Source organism: Rousettus aegyptiacus, unplaced genomic scaffold, assembly GCF_014176215.1.
Source record: "Rousettus aegyptiacus isolate mRouAeg1 unplaced genomic scaffold, mRouAeg1.p scaffold_m13_p_2, whole genome shotgun sequence".
NCBI lineage: Eukaryota > Metazoa > Chordata > Mammalia > Chiroptera > Pteropodidae > Rousettus > Rousettus aegyptiacus.
In genome coordinates, this window is record NW_023416295.1 from 49,658,793 (window position 1) to 49,673,499 (window position 14,707).

The 14,707-nt window shown below is 36.0% G+C and overlaps 1 protein-coding gene across 1 annotated transcript; it reads right to left on the reverse strand.

Annotated features, from left to right (window-relative positions):
• Positions 1-3,850: 3,850 nt before the first annotated feature.
• G6PC2 (glucose-6-phosphatase catalytic subunit 2) lies at positions 3,851-10,328 on the reverse strand. The gene is made up of 5 exons (XM_016165421.2): positions 10,027-10,328; positions 9,342-9,451; positions 7,297-7,408; positions 5,177-5,292; positions 3,851-4,362 (listed from the first exon to the last, which is right to left on the reverse strand). Exons 1-5 carry the CDS (start codon positions 10,242-10,244, stop codon positions 3,851-3,853), a joined length of 1,068 nt encoding a protein of 355 aa, XP_016020907.2. The 5' UTR covers positions 10,245-10,328.
• Positions 10,329-14,707: the final 4,379 nt, after the last annotated feature.

Genomic DNA, 14,707 nt, shown 5'->3' on the forward strand with positions numbered 1-14,707 from the left:
TAACGGTAAGGAGACGGGGAAGAATTAGAAACACCACCTTAATTTCTTGGCAACACTGAGGTCCGGGTAGTCATCCAAAGGGCTGTTTGCAATTCCCAGAGTGACCAGGACAGTCAGTCAGTGAGGGCAAAATCCTCAGGTGCAACTGGTCACCAGTAAACCCTCTTTCAAACAGTTTCTGAATAGCCATGAAATTACTGGTGTCTAGCATACAGGTATGGTAGACTCAGACAAGCAGGATGACTTGTTCAGAGTCATTCACCTATAGGGAATGTGGTCATGAAAACTGGATAAAACTCTATTCAGTTTCATGGCCCTTAGAAGATTTCTAAGACACAATGCAGGGAGGGGGAACCCAGACTTCCTGATCTGAGGCAACAGAGCCAAGAGTCTGGGAATACTGAAGGGGTTAGAGCTCACAGGACAGGGGAAGCGAGAAGGTAGCTGCACAGAGAAAGAATCCCAGATCTGTAGAGGGCTTCCCTCAAAACTGCAGCAGAGTCTCCTGGTAAATTTTTATAGTCATTTTAATCCTTCAAGTCCCAGAAATATTTAGTATCAGTTAGCACACAAGTTAAAACTTTCTTTTAAGTGTGTAAAAATCACAATGGGATTTACCCATCACCATGAATGTTTTATACTTTGATAACAGTAACTATTATTATTTTCATCTGGAAAATTACATCTGTGGATTAATTAAAAGATCCCTGGGCTGGGGTAAGCATACTTTGTTCATGTTTTGCCAAAGAATCAATTTCTTCATATAAAATAAAGTAGTTGATACTGATTCATGTTGTCTCACAGGAATGTGGTACAGGTGACAATATTTTATAAATACTTTATTCCCCCTCTCCCCCAGGGAAACCACTATGAGACTTGCTTTGTGCTATTCAATTCCGTAGCCACTAGACACACGTGACTATTTAAATTTAAATAAAGTAAAAATAAATAAAAATTTTAAATGCAATTCCTCAGTTGCATTTGCTACATTTAAAGAGCTTAGTAGCCTCATATAGCTACTGACTACCATTTTAGACAACACAGACATAGAGTAGTTCTGTCATTGTAAAAAGTACATTAAAAAATGCAGGAATACATAGTTTTATATACTTAAGAAATGAATCACATTTTAAAATCAAGTTTTTTGACTTTCTCTTATACCAGTTTTTTTTTGTATGTATATCTACCAATTCGAACTTGAATTTATTCACAGATTTTTGAATAAATATAAAGCATTTAGAGATATAACTTTGAGTTTCAAGGGCATCTTATAATAATGTTTAAATTGCCCTTCTGCTATTATGAAAGAGATCCAGAGAAGGCATCAGTTTCACCTTCTAAGTCCAATCAATAGGTTGTTAAAGAAAATGGATTCAACACTCCTCTCGATAGCTAGTATCAGCAGTAAAAAATTCTTTTGCATTTATTTTCAAATATATGTTTGATTGGAAGTTTTCTCAAGTCAACTGTCTAGAGTGTCGTCCTGAAAACCCATGATGTTAACATTTCTTTCATGAATATGCGGATGTGTAGACATTTTGAATATATGGATATAGTTAGTAACAGCAAGTCAATTGAGCTTGATTCCACTTACTTTTGGCAAAAAATTAGAAGCGGAGGAATTTTTTCCATTATTATTAAAGGCAAACATTTTCTCCAAGACTGTGAGAAGCTGTTCCTCTTGCTGCCTAAGCAGTTTCAACTGCAAAAGCCATTTGCCACCATATGGATCCTGCCAGGAGACTTCAACTAGAGTGAAAAGGGAAATCTCATCACATGGGGACTCCAGGGCTTTACTGCAGATAAGGGTAGAGTTAATACAATTAATGGGGATTAATTATAGAAAATGAGCCCACACCTCATCCTGTTCCCCTTCTCAGGGTCATGTATCATCCAACAGACCGCACTCACCGTGGCGTGGCAGAAAAGAGCTTCTTTCTGGGAAACTTCAGCAACTTTCTGAGAACTGAGAAGGGATTTACAATGGAGTCAAGCATTGTAGCAGAATTTCTTGGCTATTAATGCCCTTCTTTCCTTTGGCCTTGGTAAGAGCAGGCTGATACTATACTGGGATGGAAAATTCTTCAAGGTTAACATTACTGATCTCAAATGAAAGTTTGGCAAAGAGCTCTCAGCCAGGAATGAGCTCTCCGACAAGTGCAGAAGAATCTGTGATGAGGCAAATGTATAGCAAACTGTGAAGGGGCTGAAATGATCTTCTAATGACAACTGGGAGGCTTGCGCAAAGGGACAAAGTCATATGTTAAAGATCATTCTTCCCTCTTTTACCCCAAATGTCACATCAACACAAGACAAATTTCGTTCTTAAGATAATCTTTCTTCATACTTCAACTTTTAGCTTAGGAATCACTAAAATTAAATTCAGTTGCCTTTTAGAAAACAAGGTATTAAGTGTGTTTTGTAAAAGCAATAGCATATACACTAAAAATACACTTAGAAATGAACCAATAATTACTTTAATTTTTGAGGTTTTGTTATCCTCAACTAGTATCTTGTCAAATAGTACTCACTTCCATTGTTATGTTTTCATAAATATTTATGAGTTATTTAATATGTCATCATCTAAAATAAATCATGTATTGGAATTCTTGAAAAGAGTTACATGAAACATTGTGGTAGATCACAAATCACTAAGACATGCAGCAAAATTTGACTCAAAAGGTACTTGATCAAAATGACAATTATCAACTTAAAGTCCAATAAGACAAAGAAACATTACAGAGAAATTCTTAATATAATATTTATATTCTATCAATATTAGTTTTCTAAAGTAAACCTTTAGATTTCATTCACAGTTCAGTATCAAAAAGATTAAAGTAGCTAACAGATATAAGCATTTAATAGTTTTCCTGGGTTGGAGCACGACCTTGATTTCCCTAGTTTTGAAAAATTAGCTCCTAAAAATAAAGTATAAGAATGTCACAGTGAAGAGATAAGCCTTTTGGGGTAAATAATGTTCTAAATAGAGTATATTCAGCAGCATTTATTGAAATATTAAAAAGCACTATGGTAAAACAGACAACAGGAGCGAAACAGAAGTTCAAGTATGAACAGTAGCCTGGCCTGTTTTCTTTCCCTGGATCTGTATCTATATCCAGAGCCATCATGGCTCCTCTCAAGATACACGGTGTAAGCCAAGCAGAATGTGATATTTCAATGTTGTTTTTGGAAAATTCACTGATTTACATAGCAATTATCATAGAATGTACACAAAATCTTACCGATTTTCACTCCTTGAAAGTGAAGAAATAAAACATAGTGTAATGGAAATGCTTTATAGAAGACTTGGGTTCTAAATCCTGTCTGATGGTGGTATGACAAAGGCGAGTCCTTTTACCTGAATGAGGCTCCATTTCTTTACATGAAGACTGAGAGGATTGGATTGGACTGCCACTAAAATGTCCACAAGAGCCAAAAACTAAAGAGAAAAGGCATCTGATACTGGGGCTCCTTGCTGGGGTGCTGCAGACTGATAAATGGATAGTGCCAGCTTCCTACCGGGGACGGTCAGCAGCAGTTGATTATTTCCAGGTGGGAATACAGGCCCTTTGTTGCCATACCACCAGATTTTTCAAGAAAACACAGGAATTCAGATTTTTATGTCAAATATCATGGTTTTTAAATGTCAACAACTAGGTTTAAAAAAAAACAAAAAGACCACCGTGAAGACCAAACTAAATATCTGCGCAGGTGAGATGAGACCTGTGGCTGCCATTTTGTGTCCTTTGACTAGAAACCCCCAGTCTCTCCCCTGCTCTGTGTTTCTACTGGAGGATGGATGGAGCAGGAGGGTCAACCTGGGACCACAGAGTGCTAATTCTGCACAACTCTAATTAACCTTTTTTGCACTTGGTTTCATTAGCATATGAATACAGTAAGGAATCAGAGCAACCACGGTCAGTGGAATGGATGCACTTTTACAGAAAGACAGCGCATAAAATAAATGCTCTGCATGAGTGGGGATCTTGATGAAATGGAAGAGCTGCAGTATGGTCAATGAGGCCAGGACGCAGAGCAGCCGGAAGCTCAGCTTGTAGCCGTTTTCCCCTCGACAACTCCTGAGGAACATCTCTGAGTTGATTGCAAAGCCCAAGCCGAAGAGGACCCCAAGGTTTCTCACCAGCCCGGCAAAAGGCGTAGTGTCAATGTGGATCCAGTCGGGGTTGGCACACCACTTCTTGGCTATGGGCACAGACCACAGCAGGTCAATGTCAAGCAGTCTGAGAAGCAGGTAAAAGCCAAGTGCAAACAGGAAGAGGAAGAGGTTGGTCTTCAGGTATGTGCTCAGGCTGGCTGTTTGGATGCCTGGAGTGTGTTCAAAGGCCTCTGCCACAAGCATGCCTGGGATTAAAAAGAGACACCAAAGGTGACTATGCTCCCTTGAGCCCACTGGGAATCATTCCTTTCGGTATTAAAGAATTTAGCCAATGATGAAGGGCTTTAGACACCTAGCTTCTATGCATTTTCCAAAGTCTTTTATTTTTAAGGCAGTAACTAAACAAACGCATGTGCCCTATGGTCCTTTTGCCATTCATATTAGGATGAGGTGGGGGTGGGGTGGGGTGGGGAGCCTCTTTCAGGAATCCTAAAGTGAAATGAATGACAACCCACATTATAGGCAGAGCACTGATCTAGGTGATTGCAATTAATATTTCAATTGCATAGCCAATTAACTTAGAGAGTCTTTGAAAAGATTGTGGGGTCGAATGGAAGAAACTCGATCATTGTGAATGCTACTTCAAAAATACAAAGCAGTTGCTGAATAAAGTTCATAGTCATGTAATAATCACTTCAGGTGTTTCCAAGGAAATGGTATGCAGGTTGGAAGGCCATTATTAAGGCCCTAAACCAAGACACAAGTAGGCTGTCTGAGTGGTGCTTTGGGAGTTGGACTTAGATGTATTCACACTTCAGAGAAGCTCATCTCAGTAAGAGATTAACACTTGCATCATTAAGTGAGACTGTGCCACTGTGTACATGGAGGATTTGAGAGGTGTGTTGAACCACTTAAGCTCCCAGGGTAGCATTAAATGTCAGTGGCTTGACAGAATTAACCGAGAATGGGGAACTGATTACCAGGGAGAATCTGACAACATAAAACAAATGACACTAAAGCTTTCAAATGATGCAACCAAAGGTAAATGATTATATTTACCACCAATTACTCCAAGAATAACTTGATGAGGAAAATGTGTTGCTATGAATACTCTGGAGATGCAAACACTGATTTGAATCAACCAAAAAAGACTCCAAAGAAATGACCAGGTCAATCTACAATGGAAGAATAGATAAAGCATAAAAAGCAAATAAATCGTATCACTCGTAAAATTAGAGAGGTGACGCAAGATCACCTTTCTTAGAGGAATAATCTGTGACATAACATCATGAGTCTAGAATCTTTTTTTTTTTTCAAAATGTTATTTCTATGTGCTCCATTGGATTGGAAAACCTTTAACAGAGGTTTCTATATGTATCAATGCATTAAATTTATGTACTGAGATTTTAATAAATGCTATGAAAGGAAACCAGTTTGACAACCTAATAATTATTTCAATGGAGTAGGGGAAATTCAAGTTTGGGGGAATTACTGATATCCAGAATGATAAGAGTGAATTTTATATATTTTTTTACTCCCTATTATATGTGCTTCCTCTTTTCTTTTCTCTCTCAACTTTTCTTTGCTTGAAGAAACTCGTTGGAGAGGCAGCTGTCACTCACTCTATGAAAAGCAAACGAGCATTCTATCAAGAGCAAGTTTTCACTGAGTTTCATTTCAGACTCTCAAAAGAGTCCCAATTCCTTGATTTTTAAGATATGTGAAATAATTAACAAAGGAATTGACCTATAGGTTATACACAGATGAGAAACAGTAATGTACAAGCACAAAAACTTACAAAAATATTAAAATCCAAGCAAAGCTAGTTATTTTAATTAAAAAAAAAGAATTAGCAATATTGAATTCTAAGAATCCTTAGGGGTTCTGAATGGTTTATTCCTGATAATTAGAACAAACTTTGGTTATTGAAAAACTAAGGAATAGAGAAAAATGAGACTTCCAAAGAAGTAAGCTGAGGTTATCCATAAGGAAGAAGAATAAACAAGGATTTGGCAATATTAAGTAAGCAGTAGCTACTAAACATTTTGATGAATGAAGGGACATTGCAGTTATAAAGATCATAAAAGAGTTATGAGATTTTTTTGGAAGAAACAACTATTTTTCCAGGTTTGGAAATTGGAGGAAGAAATCAATTACGCAGAAAAGGTGAGGCTTATCTAGATTCCTACTTTGAAAAACTGTCTGTGGATAGAAAATACAAATTTCTTTAAATTACAACAATTTTTTACTGTTGTTGTTTTGGATAATGATACATTAAGACATACATGGCACAATCTGTCTCATTAGAATAAACTTTAAATATGCTCAAACTTTTTTGGCTGTTTGTTTCTTATATTATCCAATACAACTCTAAATTAAAGTGGACTATATGATGGATCTTGGAAATTTTTTATTTTAAAAGAACTTTTTATATTGGCTTCTGTTATAGTATTTTTAAAGCAATTACTGAAAAATCTTAGCTCGGGTAGACTAATAATTTATGATTAAAGTGGTGCTCAGGATTCTTTTAATGATAATTAAAGTATTTGGGGGAAGAAGAGAAAGAAATAGCTCAATTTCTACAACCATTTTGAGTAATCTTAAAGTTCTAGGCCTTTCTGAACATTACAAATCTGCTAACATTAAATCTATTAATATTCAAATTTGAGTTTGCTTCGAGAATGCTTTTAATAAAAAGGTTGTAACATCTTTAAAGCTGGAATAAATGTTGTTGATATAAAAAACACTGGCTAGTCAAAGAAAGAAGTATAATTTACTAAATTAACATGCATTCAAGGGGAATGATGATTTTCAAAGTTTCTAGTTAATCTGAAAGCAAGGGAGTATATACACAAAATTATTTCCTTATATAATTTTAGGTGAATTATTTTATAAGCTACCAAAGTGATGATTGCATTATGGAAACCCAAAGGCACCTTTAGCAAATCATTGATCAATTAAACATTTCCAATCCTATAATATGGCAATAGCTATGAACTAATTAGGATATTACTTCAAAGAAAAATATTATTTTCTGTTCATCTTGCTATTTTGTTTATGATAGAATAGAATAAGCACATTTCAACAACTAAAAATATGCTAAAATAAATTTTAAAAAGTAGTTTCCTATATTCAAAACTGTTATATTCCAGTGCTACAGAAGCTGGCGCAAAGCTGACCTGTGCAGAGTGGTAGATGACTTATCCATCCGACTGACAGTGTGGCTCAGGGCAGCCGTTATCATGACGTACCAGACACACGATGAGCCCATTGCATGGCCAGATGGACTTCCTGCAAAAACAGTGTCGATCCATTTGAAAGGTGGTAAACAGAGTATCAATATCAGAAATGGATGGTAGAATAGCATATTAGCCATGAAAATTACAAATAACTCAAAAAAAAAACCACAGAGCATAGGCAATATGTAATGTTTAGATATAGGTAGAAATAAAGAAAAAAATAGTCAAATTGAGCTTCAAAACACTAAAAAATTTTCCAGATTTTTCAAGTTCATCAATTTACAGAAATTAAAATGTTCAAGGCTAATTAAGAACTCAGGGTGTTGCATCAAAATCTTCCATATCTCTATTCATTTTCACATCCAATTGCTTTTAATTGACCAAAAAAAAAAAAGTTAAAGTACCTGTATTAGACCTTGAATCAGTTTTTTGTTTTTGTTTTTTTCCTCTTGGGCCAAAAAGTAAAACATCTAAAGAATATCATTGCTATGTCTGATTTACCAATTGACTACTGCACACAAGCAGCTACCTCTATGCCTATCTTGTGACTGGCTGCTCCAATGGGAGCTCTTGTCATGAAATGCCGGAGGAGAAGCTGTAAAGAGGGGCTTCGATCCTGGTAGAAGCCTGCAGACCAGTAGCCTTTCTATTACCAGAATGTCTTTCCCATGCAGCTTGTTTTTTTTTTTTTTTTTAATCACTTTACTTTTATATTCTCCATAAGTCTTTACCAAGTGGAGATTCACTCAGGTTCAACATCAGCCTCTTTTTGAAAAACACTCAGTTAAGCAAAGACAAATCTATTTTTTTAGATCAATTTCTTTCAAATCTATTTCTTATGCAGGAATTTTCAGAGCCTTTTATATGCTTAAGAGAGTTGTAAATCTCTAAGGAATGAATATAGGATGCAATGTTTTTCTTTTCTTTTCTTTTTTTTCCCCCCCAGCAAAATAAATGTCTCAGAGAACACATGCTGGGAAGTGCTGGGATAAAACAAGCTGGCATTTTAATAACCTCAAAAGTTATCCATCCATTCACCCACCTGCCCACCCACCCATCCACCCATCCATCCATACCACATTGATTTCACAAAGGTAAAGTGTATATAGTCCCTGATCTGATGGAACGCACAATCTACTGGGGGAGCCAAATATATAAAGAATTAATTATAGTACAGTGTGATAAGTAATATAACAGGTGGATGTACACTTTTATGAGAGCAAAATAGAAAGATTCAGAGAACTCATTAGGAACTTACACATTCGCTATAATCAGGGTTAGTCTCAAAGAATGGCAAATGGCAAAGATTTATGTAACAAACTATGGTGAGGTATAACACATTTTTATAAATTAAAAATAACCTCATGTAATTTCCTTTATATATATTTCAAAAAAACCTTTTTATAGTTTGAAACTCAACTTCTATAGTAAAGATTTTACACTCATACAGAACTTTATTTATAATGAAAAAAGAAGTGGCCTAAGAAGTCTATTCACATACTTACACAGAAGAAAAAATATTTTAAAGAAATCAAGTAATACTGGGAAATACTTACTTTTCTTACAGAAAATTTGCCTATTCTTTCCTCATTCATGAGATTTTCAGAAAACTTATAACTTTGAAAGCTGCTCAACAACAGATAAATCAATATTTCTAGCATTTTAATATAGTTCTTAGGCAATTTGTTCTAGCAGTTTTTTTGTTTGTTTTAGTATCAACCATTAAATTTTTTCCAAAAAAGTGCCAAATATAAAATTATTTGAGAGTATTCTCCTAATTTACTCTTTTACAAATAACACAGTGAAATTTGATTGCTCATAAAACTTTTCTTTCTTATTAACAATTTTTATAAACTTTTAGCATCCTTACTCATAACATTTTCTTTAATACCCTATATGATATCATACAGTTATTAGATGATAATCATACAAAATGACTCTCCATTGGAATATCTTTTATAACTTGAGCTGCTATAATTGCTTACCTGGACCTGTTTCGCATGTAGTGGGAAACTGTTCAAGGCATGGACTTGAGTGATTTGGGTAAATCTGAGTTTCTTGGACCCACCAGTAAGGCCGATGACCAAATAATATCCTGTATTTAAAGAAATATAAATATGCATATATATTTAAATATACAACTATGACTTAGTTGGAGATCAGCTATTTTCTCCTATAAAATGATTCAAGGAGAGAGTTGATGATGAAAGCTCATGATTAAGAAACTTTGAAAGAACATGGATTCTGGTCTGTCTCTCATCACAAAGGATGACACAGTCATTTGGAGTTTGGACTTCCTAGCTTTCAATAAATACAGGGACTTTTTTCCTTACAGGGGAAGTACTGAGGGTGTTTGGGGTGCTTAGACTGGGAATCATCAACCTGTTCATTATGGTGCTGCTCATTTAATTAACTTGACTAATCACAGCATACGTGTTACAGGATTTTGGAATTTACTTAATTAGTATACATTTGTATATAAATGTACGTCTGTAAGTATACATTTCTATGGCTTTTGTAAGTTCTACTTAAGAAATGTGTTTCAAGTTAACTGGTATGTTTGAAATATTCTTCAAGTAAAACTACATGCATCTAAAATGTGACCATTAAGCCAAAGCTACAAATTTAATAATAAGCTTTAGGAAAAATGAAACAAAACAGAAGTCTTACCATTTAAAAATAAGATTGAACCAATCCCCAATGACTGCTACCCATATCATCTTGGTTCCAACTGTCTGATTAAGTTGAAACCAAAGTGGAAAATAAATAGAAAAGATATTCCGGGGGTCGCCAACATTGGACATAAAGTTTAGAAAATTGTAGTAAGCTCGGTAGTCCTTCTGCAAATGCTGAATAATGAGCACTCCATTCCTATGAAGGAAATCCATCTTGAAAGAAAGGTAATTCTAAACATAGAGGAATTGGAGCTGAAGTGCTCTGAGTCCCACCAGTTTTATATGGTACTCTTGTGGCGTGTCTAGTCATTACCACAACATGTGATGCTGACCATCTGTGGAGAGGGCACATCGGCCCTTGTCTGCTGAAAAGCTCATCTACTTATGATTTTAATTGGAGCCAAAGAGGTGAAGTACATGCTGATTTGTGGCTAGTCAAGGGGAAATTTGGGTAGAGATACCATGAATTTCTTATGCAACCTCCCTTTTATGTGAACAGTTGGATCGTGTTTGCTGGAAATTTTTTGCACAGTTCATTTCCTTCAAAGGCAGAGACATTAGCAATTTCTGTGCTTGGCTAGAAGACTATGCAGATAATTACTGCATGTCAAAGAACCCTAAAAGCCATGCATTTTAATTTAAAATAGACTGTGGCTCTTTGACTATTTTATTGGGTCTTTGAGGAAAACAGATGAGTAAATATCTGGGCATGAAAAATTTATGTAATATGACAGATTATTTGTTGATTGCAGATTTTTAAGTAAAAATATTTTGATATTTCTTTTTTAGCAAGGAGAATGATATGATGTGTATGGAACAGAGAAGGAAGTACATGGAGTATATGAAATCAAGAAGGAGATGCGTTGCTTTTTAATCATGAGGGAAGAAAGCAGAGATGGAGGTCACTTGTCTAAACTGTTTTAGGACCAATTCATATTTTTGTTAATTAGAGAATACAATGGAGAGCATTGGGGAGTGCTCATGTGAAAGATAGGAATAGACTGCAAAGGGTTGTTGACCAATCAGGAACATGGTTTGTTGAAAGCAGGGTGTTCAGTAGAACTAGTGGGACTCACCAAAACAAACATGTAGATTGGAAATAAACAGAAGAGCAGCTCAAAAAAATCTGTGGATCTAAGTAAGAAGTGAGATGCTGGATTTAGAGAGCTAAATTATGTTTATGAGGATCTTTGTGAAAGCAGGTAAGCCCCACCTGATGGAGGAGGGTGGAGGTAGGATACCTTACTTATATTACCATTCAGATAGTTGTTTTTGCTGATCACAGCCTCCTTCACGAGCAACCTTCTTCACAGGCTATAAATATCACTTTGAACTTGTTTTGGAGTTCTGCCCCATCATTTAACAGCACCATTGTTAAACTGGGGCTCTAGTGTCTATCAATATCTTCCCAGCCTCTGTTGCCTCACCTGGAGCTAATGCTTTGACTAACCATTAAAATTTTTTAGGGTGTTTTAAAAAAAGGCCATACCTTTGTCTTACCCCAGACAAATTAAATTTCTGTTGATGGGACCCAAAAATACTTTCCAAGAAAGATCAATGTGCAGTCAGGGTAGAGAGTTATTGTGATAAAGAAATTCATACATTACCCACTACCCTTCCCCCTTCCCTCCCCAAAAGTCAACCTGAAAGAAGCTTCAATGACATGTAATATGCAAATTATGTAAATTATTGTATATAATTGGATTTTTCTATTAAATTCTATTTTTGTGCTGATTTATCTTGTCAAGACTTCAGAGAACTTATCTCTCGATTTGAAGAAAAAACCTAATCTAATGAGAAATTATACAGCTAGTGACAGTTTGTATACAAACTTGGTATTGTGGGCCAGAAGAGATGAAACAATGGTAACACTGAAATGCACTTAAAGCAGGACATGGTGATGACAGCTCTCCTCACTAAATTTTCTGTGGCACTTAAAACACAGCTTGGGGTCTGTGAATGAGAGCTGTGGTTTGACAGGCACAAAGAGATTACAAGCGGCACCATGTCATTTTTCAGAAAGTAACTTTAAATGGCTGCCAGGAAATGAATATTAATCTCTATTTATAATGAAAGCCTTACTAGTCTCCTTTATCAATCTTATCATTTCAGGAGGAAGATAACCAGGAAGTAGCCAGTCAGCACTGGCCTGCCCTACGTTTTGCTCTTCCCCCCAAGCAGCCCATGAATTACACCCACTCTCGGTTCTCCCACTAGTGTGCTAATCTGATCTGAATGATATATGTATTTGAGTAAAATTAATTGTGCTAAAAACTCAGTTGTGCAGTAGAATGTCTTGCATTTATGCTCTTTCAATTATTTAAAATACTCCTTCTATTCTTTTAAAATACTCTGTCTTATGATTTGATTTTAATTTCACAGCAGTCCAATCATCCTCAATTTAGTGATAAGGAAATGAACAAGTAACCTTCCTTTCTTTAGTGCGGCATCCCTGTTTGAAGACTAAATTTTATTTCCAGAGCAATGCTTCTTCCTAGTCCAGGTTGTATTCAGGTTGCCTAAGGTCAACATTGGTGGGATTTAAAACAGCTGCAAAATGAATAATAGCTGATACTATAACCAGATTGTTTCAAATGTTTTCAACTACCCAGACCTCTAGTTCAACTGTGTCATCATTCCAACTATAAAGCTTTTCCGTGTGGCCTTGTGAATTAGTTGATACATAGACACATCAGGCCAGTTGTGAGATCACTAGAACTTCATAGATATAATCACAGCTCTGAACTTCTATTAGATGGTTTATTCTATCATTTGACAGCAAGGATACAGTTGTTATGGGGGTTTAGTGGCTACTGTTACCTTCTCCGTCTCTGGCATCTCCCTGTAGGAAATACCAAAGTGTTATTAAGATGAGCAGTCAGAGCTGGAAGGTGGCTTTGATTCTCATTCTCTGTTAATAGCCCTGGGACCCAGCAGACATTTTCTTCTCTGGAAACAAGCAAGTATGGAAATACGTAAAGGCCACCCAAATGAGAGCAAACAGAAGCTATTTATTCTGAGCTTGCTATAGCAAGAGTCAGCTACCATCACTTACATTTGACAGACTCAGAGCAGACAGGTTGCTTCCAAGGTTGTGAATCAGAGTTCTATTGTCACATTTGGTCTGGCTATTGTCCATTTGTATTTTCAATCTCTTTCAAGACAAACTGAATAATCTTATGTCAGAAGTAGTTTATGTGGCATCCTTCCAAGAAATAAGAAAATCCTTTGTCCTATGATTCTCAAATTCTTACTATTCATTGAGTTAAAATGAGGGCATACAGTTGCTAACCAAAGAAAATCAATTTATTCAGGTATATCATTACTCTGTCTGAGGTATTAACCTTGACTCATCTATGCTTCTGGCTTTTTGTTTTGCATATTCGTTTTGCATGGCTCTTTAATGAGCCATGAAGAAGGATATTACTTTATTTTTGAACTACATATTTCATAATATTAATTTTCTTCTAAAATGTCTCATTCTTAAATCAGGATGTGATTGATATATACATTTTGTCTTACAATTAAAAATTCAACTTCATGCTCATGCAATACTTCAGAGTCTGTGGACTGTGATGAAACTGACTGCAGGTGAGCTTTTCATTTTTGGTAGTTAATTCAGAAAGACTGACCGTCTTTCAAGTACTATCTGGTTCTGTAGACTATAAGATAATTAACCAAAGCAAAAGCACCTTAATTTCTTTTGCTTTTTAACAGACATTTGTTCTGTTTGTTCCCCATAGTTCATCATTTTTAGTCTTTTCATATCTTAGCTTTTATGTACTTCCTCAGAGATGCCTTCTTTCATCAGCATCCTCACTATTCGTTTACCAGTGTTTTCTCTAAAACACTTTTCTTTTCAGGGATTGTATTAGTCTGCAAGGGTATCAGATTGAGTGGTTTAAATGACATAAATAAGTCTATAGCCATACCTTGCTGAACGCACCTGATCCTGTCTGATCTTGGAAGCTAAGCTGGGTCAGGGCAGGTTAGTACTTGGAGTACTTGGGTGGGAGACCATCTAGGAAGACTGGGTGTTGTAGGTGTAAAAAACAAACAAACAAACAAATAAATAAATAAAATGACAAAGATATATTTTCTCACAATTCTGGAGGCTATGAGTTTGAGATCAAGGTGTCTGCAGGGTCAGCTTCTTCTGAGGTCTCTCTCCTTGCCTTGTAGATGGCCATCTTCTTCGTATGTCTTCACATGGTCTACCTTCTGTATAAATGTGTCCTAATCTCTTCTTATAAGTACACCAATCATATTGGATTAGGGTCCACTCAAATGGCCTCACTTTAACTTAGTTAGGTCTTCGAAAGCCCTATTTCCAGTTACACTCTGAGATATACTAAGAGTTAGTTAGGACTTCAACATGTGAATTTTAGGGGATACAATTCAGTCTATAACAGAGATTTAATAATAATTTTGAATTGCATTTTTTTCTGAGTTTCTGTGTTTAATCTCTCCCTCCCACACCACACTACAAGCTCTGGAACATAAGGGATCATGTTTGCTTTGTGTACCAGCTCTAGCGCAGTCCCTAGCACAGGCTCGTGCAGGGGCTGATTTCCCATGAACTAGTGAAGCCTGTGTGGGCCTTTGGCCTGGCAGGTTATTGCTGGGGGCTGCTGGGAGTTGTAGAGTATATTAATAGATTTATAGTCTTTTTATTA